Here is a 22,840-nt window from a genome sequence, read left to right on the forward strand (position 1 = left end):
CATTTCCAGGAAAGGGAAGTGATGACGCAGTGGAACAGGCTGAGGGGAGGACGCAAACAGGATGTTATCTGCTGTGACTTCCTGTGCAATTTTAGAAATCAGTTTTTCCCATGAATTTGTGTAAAAGAAAAAAAAACAGAACAAGCTCATGCTGTTTTCATAGGAAGCGACAGAGGTCTGTAATCGAATAATTGAGTCGAGAGGTTTAGAGAGAACAAGAGTTCATGACCTTTTGAATTTTCTCTGTTTTCAGGAGATGTGAAGACACTGAAGTGACACTCGACCGTGAATGGAGTTTGACTGGGGCTTGTACTGGCCAAGGTGAGCATGCAACAAATGTACAAAATCACTCACTTGTACACTACCTCGACATGGAAAATGCATTAAAGAATTAAACCATTTAATTTTTAACTTTGAGCTGTCATACATCTCACTTTGGCAGCTATTCTTTGTGTAGTTGATGGTTTGTGGAACATCTCATCTTGTCACTGAGCAAGTTTCACATTCCCAGATGAAGCTGACTCAGTTCAGTGGCCTGTTGAGACTCTTCTGTGGTTTTGGTGGGCTGCTGCTGACAGTCTATCACTCTGCTTGAAAGGGGTTGCCTACTTGTGAGGTGTCTCTATGTGATCTCAGTCCTGTCATACTTTTAAAATATTTACATGAGTGTGCTAATGAAATGTATGAACATGAAAACCACAGTAAATAGGGAGTTCTTTTGCTACAGTTATCGATAACGGAGACCCAGACGCTTTTTAGAAGAACGCTGCATTTCTGTGTAGGAACCCGTTTACACCGACTGGTTTTCAGGATAGCTTCTCTATGGTACTACTCTGTTGTACAACCCTATTCTCAGAAAGGCTCCAGCAGCCCGCTGCACTGCTGTTTGTCCGTTTCAGGATGTAAAGCTGACTGAGAGCTGATGTCATCTTTCTCCACTGCTGCAGAGGTGAGCCTTAGGACAGAAACCAGGGAGGAAGGAAGGAAGGAAGAAAGAGAGGAGGGGCGGGCGGGCGGGCGGGCGGGCGGGGAGGGGGGGGCAGCGAGAGCCACAGCCAGAACACTACAGCCAGATTTAGAAAGGCCTGCTGAAAGGTAGACGGACAAGAAGCATGCAATGCAGATTTATGGTACGGAGTGCGTGTCGGAGTCCTGGTGCTCTTCTAGTAGTAGTAGTAGTAGTAGTAGTAGTGGTGGTGGTGGTGGTGGTGGTGGGTGACTGAGCTGCATGTCCTAGCATGCAGTTGCAGAGCAGGAGTTGCATAATGGCTCCCATCCGCTCTACACTTTTCCTCTCTGGAATGAGCTCACTGAGCGCTCGTGTTATGGTGTTGCAGTAGAAGTTGTACAGCCACATACTACAGTTTTGTGTGCGTTTCTGGGTGGGAATAGGAAAGAGCAGTGACCTTAGAGGCTGGCTACAGGGGTTTCCTCTAATGTGAACTCTGAGGGGTCAGACACAGGGCAATGCCAGAGCAAGAAAACAAGGGAAGGGTCCCCAGCTCACTATTGCTACACCCAGGGAGGGAGGGAGGGAGGGAGAGAGAGGGGAGGGAGAGAGAGAGAGGATTTTCTGGAGATGGCATGGTGGAAATGGTAGTTAAAACCTATTGGAAAAAAAGAACAGATGTCTAGTATGAAGGCTCACAAGCCTGAGCAGTGTAGTTTTTACTGGTGCAGTCTCAGGCAGTTAGACAAAAGGGGCAGACTGGTGACTATGTGCCTTGCTGTGACTGTAGCTACTATCAGTCTTCTCCCTTACGGACTGTGCCGTGACATGCCTGAGCATGTACTAACTGATTTGTGTACGTGTGGTGCTGCTGCTGCTAGCAGAGTGGTATCCTTCTAGCGGGCAGGCTGGCTGAACGCAGGATGACCCATCTCCCCCGAGGCTCCAAATCACTACATCATCATCAGTCGCTCCTCGCAGTGGAACAGATGAGATTTCACTCCCATCAAACATAGAGCAGAAACCAAGGCTGCTTTACTAACTGGATATGCTGCCCTTATAAATCTGTAGGACTCTACTCTTCCATGGAAGTCACTTCGTTTATAGCCACTCATTTCTGAGCGGACTTGGCAAAAAAACAGCTGAGTCCACACTTATCTTTTGATTGGATTGTACCGCACATATGAGTATATAAAACAACACTCTCACGTCATCCTCTTTGATGACATTGCACCAGCTGTATATGTGTGTATATATGATGTGCGGTTGTGTTACAGGTGCTGATATGTGCTGAAGATGAGTGGCGTAGGAGACAACTCGTTGGAGCCGCTGTGCTCCGACCGCAAACGTAAACTGTCCACCTGTGACACACCAGGCTTAGGGTGAGTGCTCCAACTTCTGTTGAATGGATTTCATGCATCAGTCCACTGTCTCCTCTGCTGTTTTAAGTGTGAATGTCAGCAAGTTCCGTCTGGTCACTTTCTTCCTCCTGACCTCCCGTTAGCATCCCCAGTTCAAACGTGTGTCTGCTGCTAACAAAATAACTCGGTTCATCTGAGCCCTGTATGGGCCGTATGGCCTGCATACGGATGGGGCATGGGGAGGTGAGGTTGTCATGGCAACATGTCTAATCCCCTTGGCGCCCCGGCAGGTGTGACAAGCGTCGGAGGGAACAGGAGAGCAAGTACATCGAGGAGCTGGCTGAGCTCATCTCTGCCAACCTCTCGAACATTGACAGCTTCAACGTCAAGCCTGACAAATGTGCCATCCTCAAGGAGACTGTGAGGCAGATCAGACAAATCAAAGAGCAAGGTACCACCTCTGTGCAAATTACACCCATACACTCCCAGTCCTGAGCACAGACACATACGAACAAGTATAATTTCCCCTTTTTTTTTTTTTTTTTTTTTTTTTTTCTCTCTTGTTGTTTTTTTCCTCTTTGTGTTTGTGGAGTGACCAGTGGGTAAAGTTAGGCTTGTCAAGTACCCTCCTGCAGGACAGATGATCCCAGCGATGAAGTGGTGTGTTTGGTTCATGGCCAGGCCGCTTCAGACCGACAGCCAGTTTGGCTGTGTGTATCGCTGGGGGTAAATGAACACCAGTAATTGAGACCAATCCTTGGTGGTCATGGCTCAAGGCTGTCAGTGACAGTGAGTATCTGTTAGTGCCAAACCCTGCTCCTCTCTGGGAGACTAATGACAGTGGAGACTCAGAAATCAGACCTTATAGAGAGTCGCTCCTATCCGTAGGCCATTTTCCAATCATTTTGCAGATTTGACTTGATTAAATACGCAGAGGCGGATATTTTCCTCCACCTGTTTTTAGCTTTTTTGAGATTAGATCTGAGAGGATAAGTGGGGCAGCAAGAAAGAGAGCAATCATATTGGAATCTACCCACAGGGTCACAGCTGGCTACTGCAGGTCCTGGTGTTGTGCAGCCAAGTTACCATAGTAACACAATGGGAATGATGGAGGGCCTCCCTGTTTTCTTCTGTCCTCTGTCTGTTGTCTATTTAATGCACCTTTTCCCACCCCCACCCCTTGTTTACACATCTTTCCTCTTTGTGGGCAGTTTCTTGGATGTGTGTATTTTTTCACGTCACTGACTGTTTTCCCATCTCTGTTTGGTTGTACAGCCATTTTTTAAATAGTATTTAATCAAGTGTCAAACTGTTTTTAATCATGCTTAGTGTCTCACCACGAATGACCCCGCGAAATAGAGTGGTATCTAACAAAGCCTCAGACACATGCTGATTTTAAAAATAGAAAGGCATGCTGACCATGCACTCATGACATGTGCTGCCATCTGGTGGCCAGAAAATATATTTTATTTTAATAGCGAAGCGGTAAATCATAGAATGGTTGACTTGAAATTATGGCAGACAGTATGATAAAGGGACATCCAAAAAATATCTAGTATATTGTGTCTGAAACATCCCAGTCACGCAGCACACGTATCAAAACCTGTCAACAAAGTGTTCTAAGTATTAAAGTTGTTATATGGAATAATTTGTAATATGTAAAGCACTAGGTAAAAAGTCCCGGTGCCAAATTGTAGAATTATAATTCTCTTCATCAGCAAAGCGATGTGCTTCATCTGTCCTCAGGAAAGAGTTCTTGCAGCGATGACGATGTTCAGAAGGCGGATGTGTCCTCCACTGGTCAAGGGGTCATTGACAAAGACCATCTGGGACCGCTGCTCCTACAGGTCAGCTTGGGGACGGTCACTCGGGGCCAACACCAATTAGCAGCCCCTCCATATGCTGGGCTGGTGCTTTGCCGTCATTGCTCATATGTTGACAAAAACATCTGAGCTGGCTTCGACAGGAGCGACCAATAATGACTGATTTTTGCATTGATAAGTCTTCACTTCACTCAACTGTCCACGTTTGTGTCCCTGCTGTTCTTAGGCCTTGGACGGCTTTCTGTTTGTGGTCAACCGAGAGGGCAGCATTGTATTTGTGTCAGACAATGTGACGCAGTACCTGCAGTACAAGCAGGAGGAGCTGATCAACACCAGTGTGTACAACATCATTCACGATGAGGACAGAGAGGAGTTTCACAAGAATCTACCCAAGTCTAATGGTGAGATATGAGTCCATACATGTGTCGTTGTGAACACGTTTAAGATCATTCATACCACTTACATATGTGTGTACATGATTGAACACACACACACACACACACACACACACACACACACACACACACACACACACACAGTCCTGGTCACTGGTTTGTCCTTTTTCCTCTTCACAGCACCAAATGGAGCATCATGGGGTGGTGAGGCCACCCGTCAGAAGAGCCACACCTTCAACTGTCGTATGCTGGTGAACTTTGTCCACAGTCAGAGTCATGGGTTGTCAGAGGAGAGACCCGCGGGCCAACGCTATGAGACCATGCAGTGTTTTGCTCTCACACAGCCCCGGGCCATGATGGAGGAGGGAGATGGTAAAAGCCAAAGTTTACAGTTTTGAATATTTAAATATTTTTGCTGTTGTAGTAGTTTTCAGATTAAAAAAAAAAAATAGATGTAAAAATGTTCAAGAAACAACCTCTAACATATATTAATGCAGATGATATTATGATGAGTTCACCAACATTTGTGCTACAAAACAGGACTCGTTTTTATTACCTATTGTTGTACTTGGCTTCCACATAGTGTGCAGACCGGTCATCTTCTATGTTATTTGCTAAGTTTATTTCACTTACATTTTGCAAATAGTTGACTCTTCAGTTTCTCCTCCTGTGTAGTCTAATGATGAAGACCTAACATTGCGTTGCCTCTTTACTCAGATTTGCAGTCATGTATGATCTGTGTGGCTCGACGCATCACCGCTGTAGAGAGGACAGAGAGGTTCAGCACTCGCCATGAACTGTCTGGTAAGTGCCCACTGTGTTACACCCAGTAGATGCAAGTACTGACCCAAGTGTGTTCATTTTGTGTACAGCTGTATGAAAACTTTGATGCAGATGAAATGTTAAGTTGATTTTTGAATTGAAAAAGAGCCCTGCAGCAAACGCGCATGGAAAAATTAGCTTCTCTTCAAATGCTAATGAACTTTATTTCATGAACATTAAAATTTTAATTTAAAGAATGAACACCTCTCTACGAATAAAGTTTGATAACTTAATTAAATCCCCAGGCTTTAATTGACTGATTAAGACTTATAAAGCAGGTCAAGCATTGTCGGCTCATGACAGCTCCACAGCCTCATAAGGTGTCTGACACTTCAATCGTTGTGGTAAGATTTAACAACCATTGGCTCCTCTGAGCAACAGAAGATATAAGAATATAATTGATGCCTACAAAGCAGGGGAAGGCTGTCAGAAGATGTCAGTGCTTCGAGCTCGAAATTTCCATAAAGAAATGTCATTGAGACGAGCTGTGGAAGCCAAGATGACCTCTGAAAGACCACGAAAACTTGCCGTATGATTTAAAAAAGCTGCAGGACAGTTTAGCTGACACAGGACTGGACGCTCTATATGTCATCAGCGGGAAATCATACTGCAGGGATTGTATTTGTCTTTTCACTAAAAATGAACAAAATATTTAATTTGCCCACGGAGCCCAAACATGTGAATGCCTTCATACATATAACATGACATTTGGAAATGTTTTTTCTTAGGCACAGCCGCTTACTTAGTCAAACAAGCTGAAATTAAAAATTCAGTGTTAAGTGACATTTGTTAATGTGTGGTTGTCCCTTTTAAATAAAACGTATTTATTTATACTTTCATCACTTGTACTGATACCACAATGTGACTTTTAATGCCACGTTATTCTACATATTTAGAGATGTCTTAATACACCATATTAGGAATATTCCCTATACCTAAAGTTCAGGCTTTCTAATACTAACTGTGCATCATCTGTTGCAGGTAAACTGATTGAAATTGAACAGCAGAGCTCCCTTCACACCACTATGCGTCCAGGCTGGGAGGACCTGGTGAGACGCTGCATGCAGATGTTCCTCCATCGAAGCGATGGACAACCGTGGTCTTACAAACGCCACTACCAAGATGGTACGTAGCTGTGTGTCTCCCTACCGTCCAACCTCCCCTGCCACCATCACTCCGTCCTCAACTAAATAAGTTTGTGTGCATTAACAAATATATGCAATAGCAACTTCATTTCCACACTTGTGTTTTCAATGCGAGTAGATTACTTAAAATCAAAGCATCGTCTTAGACATTGTTATGATCTTTTTTCATTGGCATCGGGAGAACAGGTTGAGCTTTCTTATGAAGGCAGCAATCACAAAAGTATATAAGGAATGTAGCAGAACACAAGTCATCACTTTAAAATGTTTGGTATGTGGGATATGAATAACAGGGCAACACTATTAATATATAATCTCCACTACAGCAGAAAACATTACGTGACGCATTGAATTACACTGACTGTCTGATGTGTAACAGAGGATGACCATGCAGGGTATCCACAGTATACAGTGAATGATCACTGTGTTGACCTGTAATCTTAATAGTCCTGTTTGGGGGCAGGGCTAAAGCAGGATAGTTACTGCCCATGACTAAGCTGTGCATTGCACTAGACTGACCCAACTAGTCATCATTTAGTTGTGTAGAAAGCAAGACAGTGGTCTCTATTCCCAACTTGCAGCACTGCTGTGACTCCTGAAAAGTCTCTTCAGTTTGTCGCAGCCTCTGAATCTCAAATTGGTTTTCTTTTCGAAAAAATGCACACATTTATTGCTGTCAATGCAGCCAGTGGACTCGTAATCAAATCGTTCAACTTCAGATTACGATAGGTCTTTTACTGCAACTACAGAAAGCACAGTCAGTACTTGGTCAATGGTGATGACTGCATGGCATCTTGATAGAAACATTTTATTTAGAGATAGAAATCAATGCATTTATGTCAGCAGATCACTTTATATAAAGGGGAATTGTAAAAGAAGAAGCTAGAAAGCAAAGCTTTGATGAAGAGGTATACGTGACATGTTCTCATTGCAGTTTTGACTTTCATCATGTTATCCTGCCTCTGTGTTGTGTCAGGGGAAAATACATTGGTTATTGTACCACAACATATGGCAGCGGGTTTATTAGCTGTTTGTTTTGAATGTTGATAGTGTGTATGCCTTTGTTTGATACCAGCTAATTTGGCGGGACTTTAATTCTTCTTTTTTTTGCTCCAGCTTTCCATAATAGCCACGCGGAGACTCCACTCTACCGCTTCTCGCTCTCTGATGGCACCCCAGTTACAGCCCAGACGAGGAGTGACCTCTGTAGGAATCCCAACACAAATGAGCCGCACTCTTTCCTGTCCACACACTTGCTACAAAGGTACAAATGCTCTAACAATTTACACTACCTAGTAATATGATTTTACTACACCTTTGAGATTAATCAGTCTTCTGTTTCCAATGACCGTTATTTGAATTTTCTTGTCAGAGAGCACAATGGTTACCGTGGGAACCAGGGTGGTGGCTTGAGGCCTCAAAACATGGGTGTGAACAATCCCAACCAACAGATGAACATGGGCCCCGGAGGTAGCATGGGCATGAGCAGGGGCTACAGCATGGCTGAACAGGGCAACATGCCACAGAGAGGAGGGCCTCCATACGCAGGGGGCGGCCGCATGAATCCCATTAACCAGATGAATCAAATGAACCCCATGCATCAGATGAATCACATGCATCAGATGAATCAAATTAATTCCATGCATCAAATGAACAACATGGGTCAGATGAATCAAATAAATTCCATGCATCCAATGAACCAAATGGGGTCCATGAATCAGATGGGCCATCATGGTATGCACCAGCAGCACCAGCAGCACCAGCAGCAGCAGCAGCAGCAGCAGCAGCAGCAGCACCAACATCAGCACATGGGTCAGTTCCACGGAGCTGGAGGTGGAGGGTATGGGATGGGAATGACCAGCCCCTCCCAGGCCAATCCAGGGATTAACAGTCCTCAAAATGTCATGGGTTCACCCAGAGTCAGAGGAAGCCCCAAGACGGTTGCCAGCCCCTTTTCTCCCGGAGGTATGAGCTAAACTTTTTTAGAGGTCTCAAGAACAATCAGCAACATTTGATATGCAAGTTAACTAGATGGAGATAATCACACCTTCTTAAATCACATGTTTTCTGACATTTGTTTTTTTCACTTCATGGTTGTGTCCTTTGCAGGTATGAACTCTCCCATGAGCTCCACTCACTCTGGTAATTCAGGAGGTGGAGGAGGGGGCGCCACCTTCTCCAGCAGCTCGTTGAATGCTCTTCAAGCCATCAGTGATGGAGTGGGCAACCCAATGCCTTCCTCACTCACCTCTCCTCCTCCTCACAAGCCTGACAGCTCCCCAAGCATCAACTCCACCAATCAGGCTACAGGGGGACCGTGTAAACCGGGCCTCCCAGCCTACTCTGACTCCAAGAGCCCAGGCAGCTCACTGGGAGCCGGCGGAGAGCAGCAATCGCACCCACACACACCCACCAGCGAGGGCCCTCCTGACAAGCCAGACAGTCAGGCCAGCAGAGAGGCAGGTCTGAGTGGAGGAGAATCCAACCGACGGGTCCCTGACAATCCGTGCCACAAGAAGCTCCTACAGCTCCTCACCTCCCCGACAGATGAGCTGGTGCCACCGAATCACACGCCAAGCTTCAAGACCAGCGCCACACCTGAGGCTAAAGACGGAACAGCAGGTGTCACCAGTCCCTCCTCAACAGGAGTGTCCTCCTCCACAGGCGGGAATAATGGTGCCGTGTCCTCTTCTGGTGGCACAGGACATTTAACAAGTCAGTCACTGCAGGAGAAGCACAAGATCCTCCACAAGCTCCTGCAGAACGGAAACACTCCCGATGAAGTGGCTCGCATCACAGCAGAGGCCACCGGGAAGAGCAGCTTGGATTCAGGGGCACCAGAGCCGGGACCTGCAGCCCCCGGAGGGGGAAGAGGATCCGAATCAAAGTCGGAGCAGCACAGCCCTAAGAAGGAGAAACCCCACGCCCTCCTTCATTACCTCCTCAACAAAGACGACACTAAAGAAGGTGGTGATGTGAAGCCAAAGCTGGAAGATTTGGAGGGGAGAGGAGCTCAGGGAGTGGGGGTCACCAGCTCGGACCCCCACTGCATGGATGGCAAGGTCAAGCTGGAGCCATCTGATGAGGTAGTTATTTTGCTCCAGATCTCTTGCATGTTGTTAATTCTTCCCAGTCAGACATTATTTTTTTATCATTCTTGCTTTCTGGTGGTGCAGACGGAGACCCTGGAGACCATTCTGGGTGCCCCAAGGAAGAACTCTGGCTTCTACCCCGAACCAGACTCCAGAGCCGGGAAGGAAGTGGGAAACAAACAGGGAAATATTCCTGACAGTTTACACGGTGAGTTAGTATAATCAAGTGCAATGTATAAATTAGTCAAATACTGCACATGCTGGTTGCAAAAAAAAACAAGAGTATGCCTGGTCAAGATAGTAAAGCAGCTGTGTTATGTGGGATTTCAGTCACTTGGTGTCACATCCTGGATCCTTTTCAATCTGCAGCAGTCATCAAATTCAAATGTGTAAACGTGTCCTAAACCTGCTATTGTGTTGTTTCAGACGGGGAGAGAGGCCCCATGCTTCCAAGTCAGCGAGCTGCCTATCAAAGAGCTTTGTCCATGGATGCTAAGCCAATGGGTGGAGAGGGAGCAGTAGGAGGCGGGCTGGCTACAAGAAGGAACGTCCCTTGTCCTACGCTGGTCAAACAGGAGAACATAGACGCCCCTATCCGACCTGGAGCTGTGCCCAACGGCTTTCCGGGAAGCATGAGTGCGTGTCCACCCCGGGGCAATCCAACAAGTAACTTAAACACTTACTTCTTAATACGACTACATACTGTTAAATTTTTACTTAAACCCACAATCTTTGAAAGTACAGAAGTTTAGTGTGCTGCGTTCACTGTTTCTAAGCTTTTTGGTGAAACACTCTTGTGTTGTTCAGGAGGTGTGGGCAGAGGCATGGGGATGCATCAGCGCCATCCCATGGCAGGCCCAGGAGAATGGGGAATGGCGAGACCCACTGGCAGCCCTGTGGCAGGACTGGGACACCCAGGCATGGGGCGCACTGGTCCAATGGGAGGACCCATGATCAACCGCTCCAACAGTGCACCTGGAAACACCAGGTCTATGCTGCAGCAGCAACTTATGGATATGGGTATGTCTCTTGTAACTAGTGCGTGTTTCATCCATCCATCCATTATCTATACCCGCTTTATCCTGAACAGGGTCACGGGGGGGGGGGGGGGGGGCTGGAGTCTATCCCAGCTCACTTTGGGCGAAGGCAGGGTTCACCCTGGATAGGTCGCCAGTCTATCACAGCTCCAACACGTAGAGACAGACGGAAACAGAGACCGTTCACGCTCTCATTCACACCTAAGGGAAATTTGTAGAATCACCAATTAACCTGAAGTGCATGGTTTTTTTTGGATGGTGGGAGAAAGCCAGAGTACCCGGAGAGAACCCAGCATGTTTCATGATTTAGATCAATTTGTGTTTAATAAACATCTGTATTAAAATGAACTAAATAATGTGACTCATTTTTAATCCTACATTCCCCATTTTCACCTCTGAAGGTACTCATGAAGCTAAAATGAGCATGAGCCCATTTGGTGGACGTGGGCCCCCACCTCAGTCCCCCTCCTGGCCAGACTCTGCCATGGGAATGGACAGACCACAGAGCCACACAAACAGGTAAAAACCCTTTGCACCGGCACTTGCTTAATCTCACCTGATTGTTTCTAACTCCGTCGACCTCGGGCTACATTCAGATAGTAGAGTCTGTGATCGCAGTCTTCTTTTCTTGATGGGACTTAACTCTGTCTTCTGTTGGATTAGGGACCAGTTTGCACACCCCCTGAATGAGCTGCTGGGGCCCCTGGCTAACAGCGAGGGTCCAAGTGATGAACGGGCTCTTCTGGACCAGCTGGACTCTCTGCTCAACACCGCTGATGTCATTGCTCTGCAGGAGATAGACCGAGCCTTAGGCATCCCTGAAATAGTAGGCCAGGTACAGTGTAAATTATGACTTGCATACATCCATAACCAGTGTTGCAGCCACTTGACTGTTAACTTGTATTAAATGTTGTTAAACTCCCAGAGTTTTTTTTAGCTCTGTGCTCTGCAGTCCCATCTGGCAGCTCTGGCAGTAATTTAATTAAATACTGTTGGCAAGATTTGTGTTGCTTGCTGGCATGGTAATTGCAGTAAAACTTCCTTTGTCTACTAACATGACAACTACTTTGTACACCAGGCCCAGGGACCTGAGGGCCACCAGCAGGGCCAGGATCAAGGCCAGAGAACTCCATCAGAGCCTTTCCCAGGGCCTGACTCCTCCATAGTCATCGACCAAAAACCCATGTACGGCCAGGGCTACCCCGGGCCCCCCGGGCCCCCTTCCATGGGCATACAGCCCAGTTATGGCGGCAACACGATACAAGGCCAGTCTCCTGGAGGCTTCAACCCAATGATGAATCAGATGGGCCAGACAGGAGTCTTCCCGGGAATGGCAGGCATGGGGGGGATGGGCAACCCCCGTGCCAACATGACAAGACCTCGCATGATGACTGCCACCAAGCCTCTTCGACTGCAGCTACAGCAGAGACTACAGGGACAGCAGGTGATTTTGCGCACACACAGAAACAAACACACACACACACACACACACACACACACACACACACACACACACACACACACACACAGAGAGACAAATACACACACAGATAGTGTTGGACTGAAAATATAATAGGTGAACTTGTTTCTTGGCGTTATTTATCTTCCTGGGTGTTTTGATTAATTGTGAACATCAAAGAAGGTGCATTAAAGTGTTGTGATTTTGTTGCATCTTTCAGTTTATGAACCAGACACGACAAGGCATTAAGATGGAAAATAACCCTGGAGTAAACCCTGCCATGCGTCCGGGCATGCAGCCGGGCATGCAGCCGGGTATGCAGCCGGGCATGCAGCCGGGTATGCAGCCGGGCATGCAGCCGGGCATGCAGCCGGGCATGCAGCCGGGTATGCAGCCGGGCATGCAGCCTGCAGGCATGAGTGGTCAGGTGTGTAGTCAGCCCTTCATATATAATGTAGTTTGCATTCACTTGCCACTTTTAATAAAGGTAGCCAAGTCATCATTATGTTTATCTGTAGCCTGGTTTCCTGAACGCCCAGATGATGGCTCAGCGCAGCAGGGAGATGATGACCATGCAGATGAGGAGGCAGCGGATGATGATGCTGATGCAGCAGCAACAACAGCAACAACAGCAACAACAACAACAGCAACAACAACAGCAACAACAGCAGCAGCAACAACAGCAGCAGCAACAACAGCAGCAGCAGCAGGTTCAGGGAGCAGCAGGAGGCTTCAGCCCCCCTCCTAATGTCACAGCACCAGGAGGCATGGACGGCCCCATGGGAGGCCCCCCCATGAACCAGCCGGGACAGCAGGGTTTCAGCTACGGAGGTAACTATGGTGAGTTGACTGGGACAAAGCCAGCCATCTGTATCAGTTTCTCCTGGATGTTTTAAGTTTCCCACTCGTGACTGTTCTCTTGTTGCTGTTGTTGTATTTGCAGGGCTGAACCAGCAGGGGGACCCATCATTCGTGGCTCCAGGTAGCAGCTCACCAGGAAACATGATACAGGGACGAATGGGAGGTCCTCCACAAAACCCCATGATGCCAGGGATGCAGGGAAATGCTCAGGGGGGGCACATGTACTCATCTGGAGACATGAAAGGCTGGCCCCAGGGCGGCATGCCACGTAACAAGTATGTAGCATTGTTGAATCATCAGTTATTCAAGTGTAGGTTTGTAGTTTGAAGAGTGTGATACTTCTCACAGTAAAGTGGCAGAGGTATATAACTTCTTTTATTTTTGTGTTTTCCCAGCTCATACCCCCAGCCACCGTTCCCCCAGCAGGGCAACCAGGGCCAGTTTGCACCCATGATGATGAACAACTCCATGGGTGGCCCTGGGCCGGTCAGTGGGGCCGGTGCAGGGCAGATGGCCCAAATGCCAGGACAGATGCAGGCTCAAATAGGCATGAACCCTATGGGAATGGGCAGAATGCCGATAGGACCTGATCAGGTAGAAAATGCTGTAAATCAGAGGGATTTAGTGCGCTGACATGAAGTTCAGCTGAGTTCAAACACGTTAGACATTTAAAGGAAAGGGTTTTTTTTGTTTTGTTTTTTTTTAATTTCAACTGTTTTTGTGTGTCTGCAGAAGTATTGTTGAGGACTGACTGCAGAAACTGGACCCTTTCAGCTGTGGCAGAGCAGGCTGGACCATGAGAGGAGACAGACACACACACACACACACATTTGTAGTTCCCCAGTATAAAATGTAACACAGAAAACTCAGCACAACACTCTGTTGGCCCCGGAAGAAGTGGCCAACAAGGACAAATGTGGGCTGGGCTTCATCCCCAGCTGAAGCTTTGCATACCAACACAAACATAAAGCAGCAGTGTGTGTGTGTGTGTGCGCGTGTGTGTGTGCGTGTGTGTGTATTCAGGTGACTAACCTGAAGCTGTCGGGCAGTATTCAGCATCATGGTCAGGCTGCAGAACAGGACTACGGTACAACTGGCTGTAGCTGCACTTTACCTGGAGGCTTCTGCGTGGGGGGGAAAAAACAATTGATGCAATATTTCTTCGTCATTACAGCCTTACTAGAGATTCAATGCCTTCACAACAATGGGTTTCTGCTTTTTCTCTTTTCTTATCCTTTGGATGCACCTCATTCTTAAAAGTCATTGGAAGCTATAAGCACACAGTTTACGATGTTATGCAGATTGGAGCAATAACTCTCGCCTCTATGCTTTAGACTGTAACTGAGCATCATAATCCCTGTTCTAAGCAAACTAATGGTACTGCAGTATTAGATGTCTCAAATATCCTCTGTGAATATGAATTGTAAATATTCTACAAAATATATCAAACATGCTTTTTAAAGGCCCGTTGTTGCACAAAGACCTGGTTGTATTTTTGTGTCCCATTGGTCAATACTAATGGGTTCTTTTCATGCTTTTGCAAATATCGCAGGTATGTTTGGGTTTCTGTTCCCTTGTTTGTCATTTTCTGACTGCTTTTTTTAAGTTTCCCCAAAAAAAGTTATGTATTTCATGTTTTTAGCAAGGCACCTTTTTACTTGTGACGAGTGTCTGATGTGTTGAATGTTTGACACATAAAGTGATGATTTGTGTTGGGTTCTGTGTGAGCTGAGCTGTGTGCGTTCTGTCTGCAGTACAGTGAAGTCGAGAGCACAGATCTCCTCAGTTCACCAATAAGCCTGGTTCTTGCAGTGTTCTCCTCTCTCCCTCCCACCTGCTCTGTCTATCAAGTGTATTTTTATTCCCACCATGTTCTTTTGACTGTTCTCAACTCGCTGAATCTACCTTTTCAACATGCGCAATCCAAAGATATTTTTCCACATCTGTGTATAGTTTCTGAGGTTTCTGGTGTACATTTTTTATGATGCGTGTTATATTATTCTAATGGTAAATGGGTACATATCATGGATCTGTAAAAGTGTCAGAATGGTTATGGACATGGGATTGGTTGTTCCACGAGTGAGAAGCTTATCAGATTTTACATTCAGAAAAACAAAACAAAAAAATACAAAGCATGTTTTGCTGTGATAGAGAAATACCAATGGAATGAAATCCACTTTAAGACATATCAATATCTCATCTATTTTTCAGGAAACAACTTCATTTTATGTCCAGGATTTGTTACTTCAGGAAAAAAGGAACTTTGTAGAGTTTAAAGTGCAAGAAGAAGTGAGAGATCATTTGGTTTGTTTTTCTTTGTTTGGATGTCAGATAAGCTGTCATTTTGCAGGATGTATATTACAGATTTGTTTTTTGTTTTTCAGTTGATGTTGATATTGATGTAAATACAAATTTCTATTTAAACACTCTTGACTCCAGCTGTCTAGTTTTTTTTACCAACTGATTTTGTGCGATGTTGTTTTTCTGTAATTTACTTAGTCCCAGTGTGGTTACAGGAAAACTCAGCCAGTTTACTGTACTGATACAATAATTAGTTTCATCAGACAAAACAGATGAGAGCCTCTGCTCTCAGGTTATTGGAAAACGCAAATGAAAAAATGACCCATTCTCTTTTTTTAGTTGCAATATTCTGTCAGGAGAAAAACGACTTTTATTTTCAACAATACACTTCTAGTGTATTTAGTGTAAAAAAAGAAAACTTGAAACAGTTGTTAATTTCAAGTCATCATAAAACCCATAAGTGTGAGTCAAAATATGTTAAACTTGCTGATCGATCCTGAGAATTTATTAAATCCTTTAGAATAGATATAACACACTGAGGCACAGTGGTGGAAGGAGTACTGGTATCTCTGACTGAAAGAGCAATACCATACTACATTCAAAGTACTTCTCGAGCATTATTAGCAAAAACTACTTAAAAGTATCAAAAGTAAAAGAATTTTCTTCATCACCTTACTGATCATCCTCAATAGCTTTTTACCGTGGCTGGTTTTAACTGCTTAAATTATAGATGGGTATTTTACTTCAGTGGTTCGATAATTAAAAGTTCTTCTGCCAACACATACTCACTTTTTAAGGTTTTTCCTAATCTAGAGTTTCTTTTAAATAAATGATGCATGGTTTGTACCATCAGTGTCGGTGTTACCAGAAGAGGGCGTTGTTGTCTTTTAATGTCCTCACTGACACGTCCTCTGCCACACACAGGACGATACAAGCTTTTTACGCAGCACATGACTGCAATTCATTTCATGCTCGCAAGAGGGGGCAAGCTACCAGAGAGAGTCGAAGGAAGGGACATGAGGTTTGAATCCCACTCAGGGATTAGAATAATAATAATCATTAGGATTGAAGCGCATATAAAACGCACGATGCAGCTCTAATTGGATTGAATGGGGTAATATAATATGGAGCAAAGACTTATTGTGGAGACCACAACAGCCTGGTGTTCATTTTCTCCACACATTACGTAAGGGGCATTTGTATCTGCCATATAGATAATTATATGTGATTAACAGTGGAGACGGAATAAAATTAATGATTTAACAGTATTAAGAAAATCACTAAGGAATTTTTTTTTTCTTTTTTTTTTTAAGTGTTAAATACTCCTGTTGAACTACTTGTGGACACTTATCTGACAGACAGCTCAAGCAGTGCAGGACTCTCTTATTTTTTTTAAAGAAGTGTAGCCTATATATTATTAGCAAACTTATGGCATAAGACTGTACTGTGGGAATCTCTACCCGGGAGCTACTCTCCCTCTCTCTCTCTCTGTGTGTTGGCGTGGTTCCCGGCCCATCTGCGGCCTGGCCCGTGGATTACTGTTTGTTAATGTTTCAATCAGCTGTGTGTTGAGGAATGTGGAGCTATTTAACCTGAACTTCCCCAGGTGTGCCGAGGCGCCGCTCAGTCTGGGCCCCGCCGCCCTCCCCTGCCCTTGGCACAAAGCTATCACACAAACACAATCACACACTGGCCACGCCGGGGCTGCAGCTGTGCGCATCGCACCGCAGGGAAATGGGAAAAACATTGCACCAGGGAGACAGAATAAATCTTATAACGAATCGCCTCGCCAAAGCCATTTTAACCCCTGCAGTGCCGGGGGAGACTCGCAAAAACTGCTGATTTACACGATAACATATTGGTACACCATCTTTAAATGGATGTTTTATGAAGTGCATCAAAACCGTTTTCTTTTTTTTCTTTCCTAATAAACCATAAATGATTTCATCTTTGACAGTGAATTTGTTGAAAACACGTGTAAAATATTAAATCATCTGACTGCACTGATTTAATTTAAAAGTTTACTCCCCGAACCTTGACTGTGTGAAGATCTTTAGACTTGACGACTTAAAGTGAGACTTCCTCTTGTAATGTGATACGTTAATGACCCAGAGAGAGGCAAATTACCAATTTAACTGGCTGTGAGCCATTATGTTTACCACCAGCTTTGGTTTTATGTTACCTGAATGACTTGACAGCTTCTTGTTGGTGTAGCACTCCTCTGGTACTCAGCTACACGAGAAGTTGTTCAAAATGTATATGACAAGACCTGCGATTGATCACAGTGATAATAAGGCTGTAACAGCCCATAATAACCAAGTGTTGTTTTTCACAGCTATGGTTCTATCCCGAGAAATCGATACTGAACCCCTCTCAGGAATGTGATGTGATACACCACTTAATCTTTCTCCCCCACACAGACACAGTGACACAGAAGGATTCTTGTTCAAAAATAATTGTCTTGTTTTAATAAAAACACCAATAAGGTACATTGTAAGAAAACAATATCTTCACATACTGTGGCATTGTAATATACAATACAAGTTTGTCGCTCAGGAATCTGAGAAAATTATTTTTTTTTCCTTTTACAAAATGTTGAATTCTCTATATGGTTTACACAAGATACAAAGAGCGTAACAGAAACATAAGCTTTCTTTTAAAACTCTACAAGCAACGAGCGATGCTGGTTGCACTGAACTTGTCTTGGTCTCCCGGATAACCCAGTCTGTATCTGGACACCACCGGTCTTCCTCTTATCTCAGGGCCCTCTGATGAATCGAGAGCCGTGAGTGAGACCACCGCAGTTGGAGGATGTCCACACAACGGGTTTTTTTTTCTAGCATTGGGAGTTTGAAACGTCCCTACACAGTTCAAGGTTTTATTTTTTGATGTTTTCGAGAAGTCACATCAAGTAGCCTTGTTCGTTCTTCGCGGTGCTCGCTGTGGGGTGATGGGGCGATGCTCCACGAGCTCTTAACGGCACATAATCCTGTCATCTGAGCATCCGTTCTGCGGGGAGAGAGAAAAGTAGGTCGATAAGTACATGTATGTCACACAGATACAAAGCAGTTACAGTCTAACTCGTGCGCAAAAGGGAGATTTTGCGCACGGACTTGACAACTTTACGCACGCGAACTGACATTCAAAATCAGATATTACAGGGGAATCATGCAGCTCTGGAGGACATAAGAGCTATTCTTAGATTTATTCTGCAGTGCCGTGGCAATATATTTACCTCCACTGAGATGCTGGCGAGCTCTGCGTTCAGGGTAGTGAGCGGTGTTCGTGGGACACCGCTGACCGAATGCTGACGGCTCTTCTCCGGCTCGTCCAGCTCGACCTGCAGGTCCCATATGTAGTCGATGACATGCTGCAGGATCTCCACTTTGCTGGCTTTCTTGTTGGTGGGCAGAGTGGGCACGAGCTCCTTTAGCTTGCTGTAGCAGCTGTTCATGTCCTGGACGAAGACGCTCATCTGCTCGTCCAACAGCGGGATCTTGCACTTGGCGATGCTCAGGCTCTGATCGGACAGACAGCGCACCACGTCCTCGCCGCCGACTTTGCTCTTCAGGGTGCAGGTAGATCCGACAACCTTCATCTTGATCAGCGTAGGATGTGTAGCTTCCAAAAGATGGTACAGGGGGGGAAAAAAGAGAGAGCGTAGGAAGGCAATGAGGCTTCTCCTCCTCTTAGTGATCACGGGAATATAATGTTGACAGTTTGCAACATCCACATGGGCGAACCTCCTCGGCTTTATAATGGAGCAGAAGCCGGAGGCGTGTCCGAGTCGTCTGGTTTGAAGGAGGTGGGCCAATGAGACAGCTGCGTTTGTATTGATGAGGCGGTCCACAACCTGAGATTTAGCCAATGACTGCGCTCGGCTGGTTATCGGGATTTACAATCTGTTTGAAGGATGGCGTTACAAATGGAAACAAATGTGTGTCTTTTATGGGTAATATGTGGGAATCCAGCTGTCCATGGCTTGGGGACTCTGCAGGTGTAGATTGCCTGGGGACAGTCAAGGGGTGGTGAATGCTTTGGGTATGCACTGTGAGAATGTGTGTGGGATGGGACAGGATGAATAGGATGAATGGCTAATGATAATTAGGCTACCACAGTGCCCTAGATTTTTTTTTTCACAATTGTCGATGGCACTGCAGATGTGGATGACAATGGGAAAATAAAGTTGGAGAATTAATTACAGTGACCAAACAATTCTGGGAAAAGATTCCCTTTTTATGCTTTAATTAGTTCAAGATGGTGAAGTGTGTCTACAATAAACATTTAAATGGATTGTAATACAAAAACTAAAGAGTTGATTTAAATAGTTTAAGAACATTAGACGACTATTTGATGTCAGGTTGTTGACTGGTTTAAAAGTCCTGCTACACACTAATTCCCACACCGCTGCTCCCCGGACAAATTCTCCACTCTTTAAACTCAAAGCTTTCTTTATGCGCACAAACTACACTTTTCCCGAAGCACAGAGTCTCTTTTTCCTGGCTCGCTGTGCTGCTGAAGGAAGCCCAGTGTGAGCAGCAGCTTCACGGATTCCTTCACATGTTTCTGCAGTGTGTGCTCAGCCTTGTGTGCACACTCAGATCGCATCGCTCTGTTCTGAATCTTCCCCCCAGATTGTCCAAACAAGCCCGAGCAGACTGGCAGGCGCCAGCGCGGTGACGTCACCCATTCATCCGAGCCTTGACGCCTGTCAGCCTGGCGCCGCTCGGGCGGTCTCCATGGAGACGTCAAACAAGAGAAGCTCGCACTCCGAGCTCCTCCATTCACCTGCGTGGCGCGCGGAACCCTGAGAACAAACCGGCTCTGGAGCTTTGTCGTTCATTTATCACCTCCGAGCAGCGGGATGAGATTACCGCCCTGCGCACCTGCAGAGCAAACGCTCTCAGCCGGTTAACAGCGGAGGGAGGCGCGTCATTCTGCTGTTACTGCATTTAAACACACAATAACTGTTGCATTCCTTCGAACAGCCCACTTTCACTACAATATCTCTGTGGGGCTAAAACTGCTTTAAAACTTTTTCTTTTTAAAAAAAAAAAAAAAAAAAAAAAAGTTTTCGTGCATTTATTTTATTTGCAGGAATTCAGTTTATGTCGGTGATGACATTTTAAAGGAATAGAAAAATAATTCGAAAGACTTTTTATATTTCATTTTATGACATCAGGTCCTTCAATTAGCTAATTAAAAAAAAAATGACTAAAGTCCACAATGTTATAGCTACAAATAGTAGAATAACATAAAACAAATTATATATTTAGATCCTATAAATAAGCAAAACAATCGCCCCTATCAGTATTACATAAGTTGTGCATGCCTAAATAATCGTTATTGATCACTGATGTGTATTTAGAATTTAATTTAATGTGATTTTGCCTCACTTTTTACACTTTTGAGCAGTTTATCTGTAACATTAAGATTTAAAGGCAGTTTGTATATTTCATATGGAAAATTAGAATATGTAAAGTATCTAATAATTGTAGTTGTGAAGTAAATGAAGTAATAGTACAGTTAACTAAATATATAAAGTACAAGTAATGTACAAAATTGTACCTTTCATGACATAATTAGTAACATTCCACCACTGTATAGTCTGATACCATATATTCTGTTTTTAATTCATTTCACTGACCATGCAGTTTTGCACCATTTAGTTGTTTATAAATGCATGTTTTTGCAAATTGAAGATTATGTTGATAGTAATAATTTTATTTTTTTAATTGCAGAATGGCAGATAGTGGTACATCAAAGTGTTTATTTGATTTAAATATAGTTCTAAAGTGGTTATAAAAAGCTGGTTCCCCTCGTATTTTAATATAAATGCTATTTAAAGAGTCCCTGCTTATATCTGCACAGATGTTGTACCATACTAAAGATAACGTCAGTACTGCTCTACAAAGTTAACTACCACCGGCTGTTTCTTCGAGCTGTTGCAGTAGCCTGTAAAAACTTTTTTTCAAACTTTCTTTTTTTTTGCCCTCTGTCCTAGGTCGCAGCTGACAAGGCGGAGGGAAGGCCGGGTGGGCAGAACAATGGGAGTGCGGTGCAGGGATTGTGGGAGAGAATCTAGGCTGGAGCCACAGTGTCTGGAGCGCCCCTCCACTCCCCTCATCCAGCTTTTGTTCAGCTGCAAAAGCTATCAGCACTTCCTACTGACACCAACAATAACTCCACACAGCTGGGCCCTTTTTAGCCTGTTTACAGCACATCAAGGCAAGGGGAGAGAGAAGACAGAGGGAAGAGGCAGAGGAGGGGAAAGAAAAGTGAAACATATTAGCTCCTGATTTTAACTGACAGAATGGCAGTGCCCTCTCTCAGCTCCCCTTCCCTCCTTCATCACTGACGCTGAATTCATTTCCCAGCGGACTCTTTATATGTGAGCTGATTAGTATTTCTGCAACAGGCTACTGGTCATACATCCATCAAAACAGCAGCAAAGCAACACTTGTATTTTTTTTTTTTTTTTGGTCAGGACATTGTGTATCCTTTGTACCAGTTTCCCAGTATTTTTTTTTTTTTCTTCCAGGATAAATTGTTCCATTTGGTGGTGGAGAAGGAAACATATTAGCTGATACGCCCTCTTTATCGCTACAGTAAATAGATTTAGAGAAGTGCACTACAGGAAGCCACAGAGGAGAAAAGTTGGGGCAGGAATTCTTTCAAAGGAAATAGGACATTCCAGCAATGCTTTGACACTTTTGCTGCTGTTATTATTGCTGCGAGTACAATAAGCAGTGCTCATACTACTTCCTGAAACATGAAAGCGACCAAAGCACAACGACGGCGAATGAGAATAAATGGTTTCTTAGACAGAGGATTTTTACTTCAGTATGATTATTGAGATACACTGTTGAAAAGAAGCGAGGGAGGAATTTGATTATGAGAGGAGAGCAGTACATGGAAGTTTTCAACAATTTTTACTAACACACACACTCTCACACACACACATACACATAGGCCATCTCCTCGCAGCTGTGGGATTAGTTTCCAGTTCCCAGTCAGGCTCTTCCTGTTTGCTTGATAATGATCACACCTGTGTGCAGGTGTGTGGAGAGGCTCATATGGACTGGGAGGGGTGAGTGTGGTGTCGGATACAAAAACTTTTACCAGACCACAATGTCACATCTATCTCTGGCTGAGCGATGATTGACTAGTGACCCTTGGACACAGATACAAGTTGAGGAAGTTTGTAACATTGTGTGTCACACCCTCTGTGTGGGTGTGTCGTGTGCGTTTCCGCCTGGATTCCTTGTGTGCCCCGGCGTGGCCTGGCACCTCCCTGGGCAGCCCAGCCTCTGTAATGACTGAGGACCAGTGGTTAGGACTCACTTCCTGTGGGGAGTCCTGGTTCAGAGATGTGTCATCAGCAGCACAGACCTTCTGGAGCCTCGCTGCCTGTTGGGTATTTTTCTTGTGTGCAGGCAGCAGACTGGGTGGGTGGATGGATGCCCTTCCCTGAGAGCCAGGGGCAGGTTACAGGAACACTATCTCCATTTGATAGTTAGTGTGCGGCGGATCCTCGCAGAGATCCTTGAAGCTCCGCAGGTGTCCTCTGCTCTGCGTCCTTGGCCCGAGAGTAGTCG

The 22,840-nt window shown here is 45.0% G+C and overlaps 2 protein-coding genes across 5 annotated transcripts in view; one reads left to right on the forward strand and one right to left on the reverse strand.

Annotated features, from left to right (window-relative positions):
• Positions 1 to 15,365, forward strand: part of LOC138201357 (nuclear receptor coactivator 3-like) — a 30,394-nt gene extending 15,029 nt beyond the window's left edge. The window contains exons 2-23 of one of the 4 annotated variants that reach the window (XM_069155078.1): positions 254 to 321; positions 2,227 to 2,331; positions 2,601 to 2,761; positions 4,057 to 4,157; positions 4,360 to 4,534; positions 4,709 to 4,900; positions 5,246 to 5,332; positions 6,332 to 6,475; positions 7,609 to 7,756; positions 7,865 to 8,457; positions 8,602 to 9,578; positions 9,669 to 9,792; positions 10,011 to 10,250; positions 10,392 to 10,604; positions 11,023 to 11,140; positions 11,285 to 11,456; positions 11,700 to 12,065; positions 12,301 to 12,507; positions 12,599 to 12,920; positions 13,024 to 13,216; positions 13,337 to 13,535; positions 13,674 to 15,365. In XM_069155078.1, coding sequence (XP_069011179.1) covers positions 2,246 to 2,331; positions 2,601 to 2,761; positions 4,057 to 4,157; positions 4,360 to 4,534; positions 4,709 to 4,900; positions 5,246 to 5,332; positions 6,332 to 6,475; positions 7,609 to 7,756; positions 7,865 to 8,457; positions 8,602 to 9,578; positions 9,669 to 9,792; positions 10,011 to 10,250; positions 10,392 to 10,604; positions 11,023 to 11,140; positions 11,285 to 11,456; positions 11,700 to 12,065; positions 12,301 to 12,507; positions 12,599 to 12,920; positions 13,024 to 13,216; positions 13,337 to 13,535; positions 13,674 to 13,685 — 4,830 coding nt within the window. In that variant the 5' untranslated portion in view covers positions 254 to 321; positions 2,227 to 2,245 and the 3' untranslated portion in view covers positions 13,686 to 15,365. The other 3 variants (XM_069154817.1, XM_069154909.1, XM_069154996.1) reach the window with 3 other exon arrangements.
• A 2,316-nt stretch (positions 15,366 to 17,681) lies between these two features.
• On the reverse strand, positions 17,682 to 18,980 carry id1 (inhibitor of DNA binding 1, HLH protein). The gene is made up of 2 exons (XM_069155208.1): positions 18,478 to 18,980; positions 17,682 to 18,251 (listed from the first exon to the last, which is right to left on the reverse strand). The coding sequence occupies exons 1-2, from the start codon at positions 18,838 to 18,840 to the stop codon at positions 18,216 to 18,218; spliced, it is 399 nt and encodes a 132-aa protein (XP_069011309.1). The 5' UTR covers positions 18,841 to 18,980; the 3' UTR covers positions 17,682 to 18,215.
• Between the last annotated feature and the right edge of the window lie 3,860 nt (positions 18,981 to 22,840).

This window comes from Embiotoca jacksoni, unplaced genomic scaffold, assembly GCF_022577435.1.
Source record: "Embiotoca jacksoni isolate LCO1_2020_lvr unplaced genomic scaffold, fEmbJac1.0.p SCAF_1, whole genome shotgun sequence".
NCBI classification, from domain to species: Eukaryota; Metazoa; Chordata; class Actinopteri; family Embiotocidae; genus Embiotoca; species Embiotoca jacksoni.

Excerpts from the sequence above, each read along its gene's own strand:
- id1 (XM_069155208.1), bottom strand. The coding sequence starts at position 18,840 with ATGAAGGTTGTCGGATCTACCTGCACCCTGAAGAGCAAAGTCGGCGGC. Across the intron at positions 18,252-18,477 it reads TCGCCAGCATCTCAGTGGAG|AACGGATGCTCAGATGACAG; the intron begins GTAAATATATTG and ends CTCTCCCCGCAG.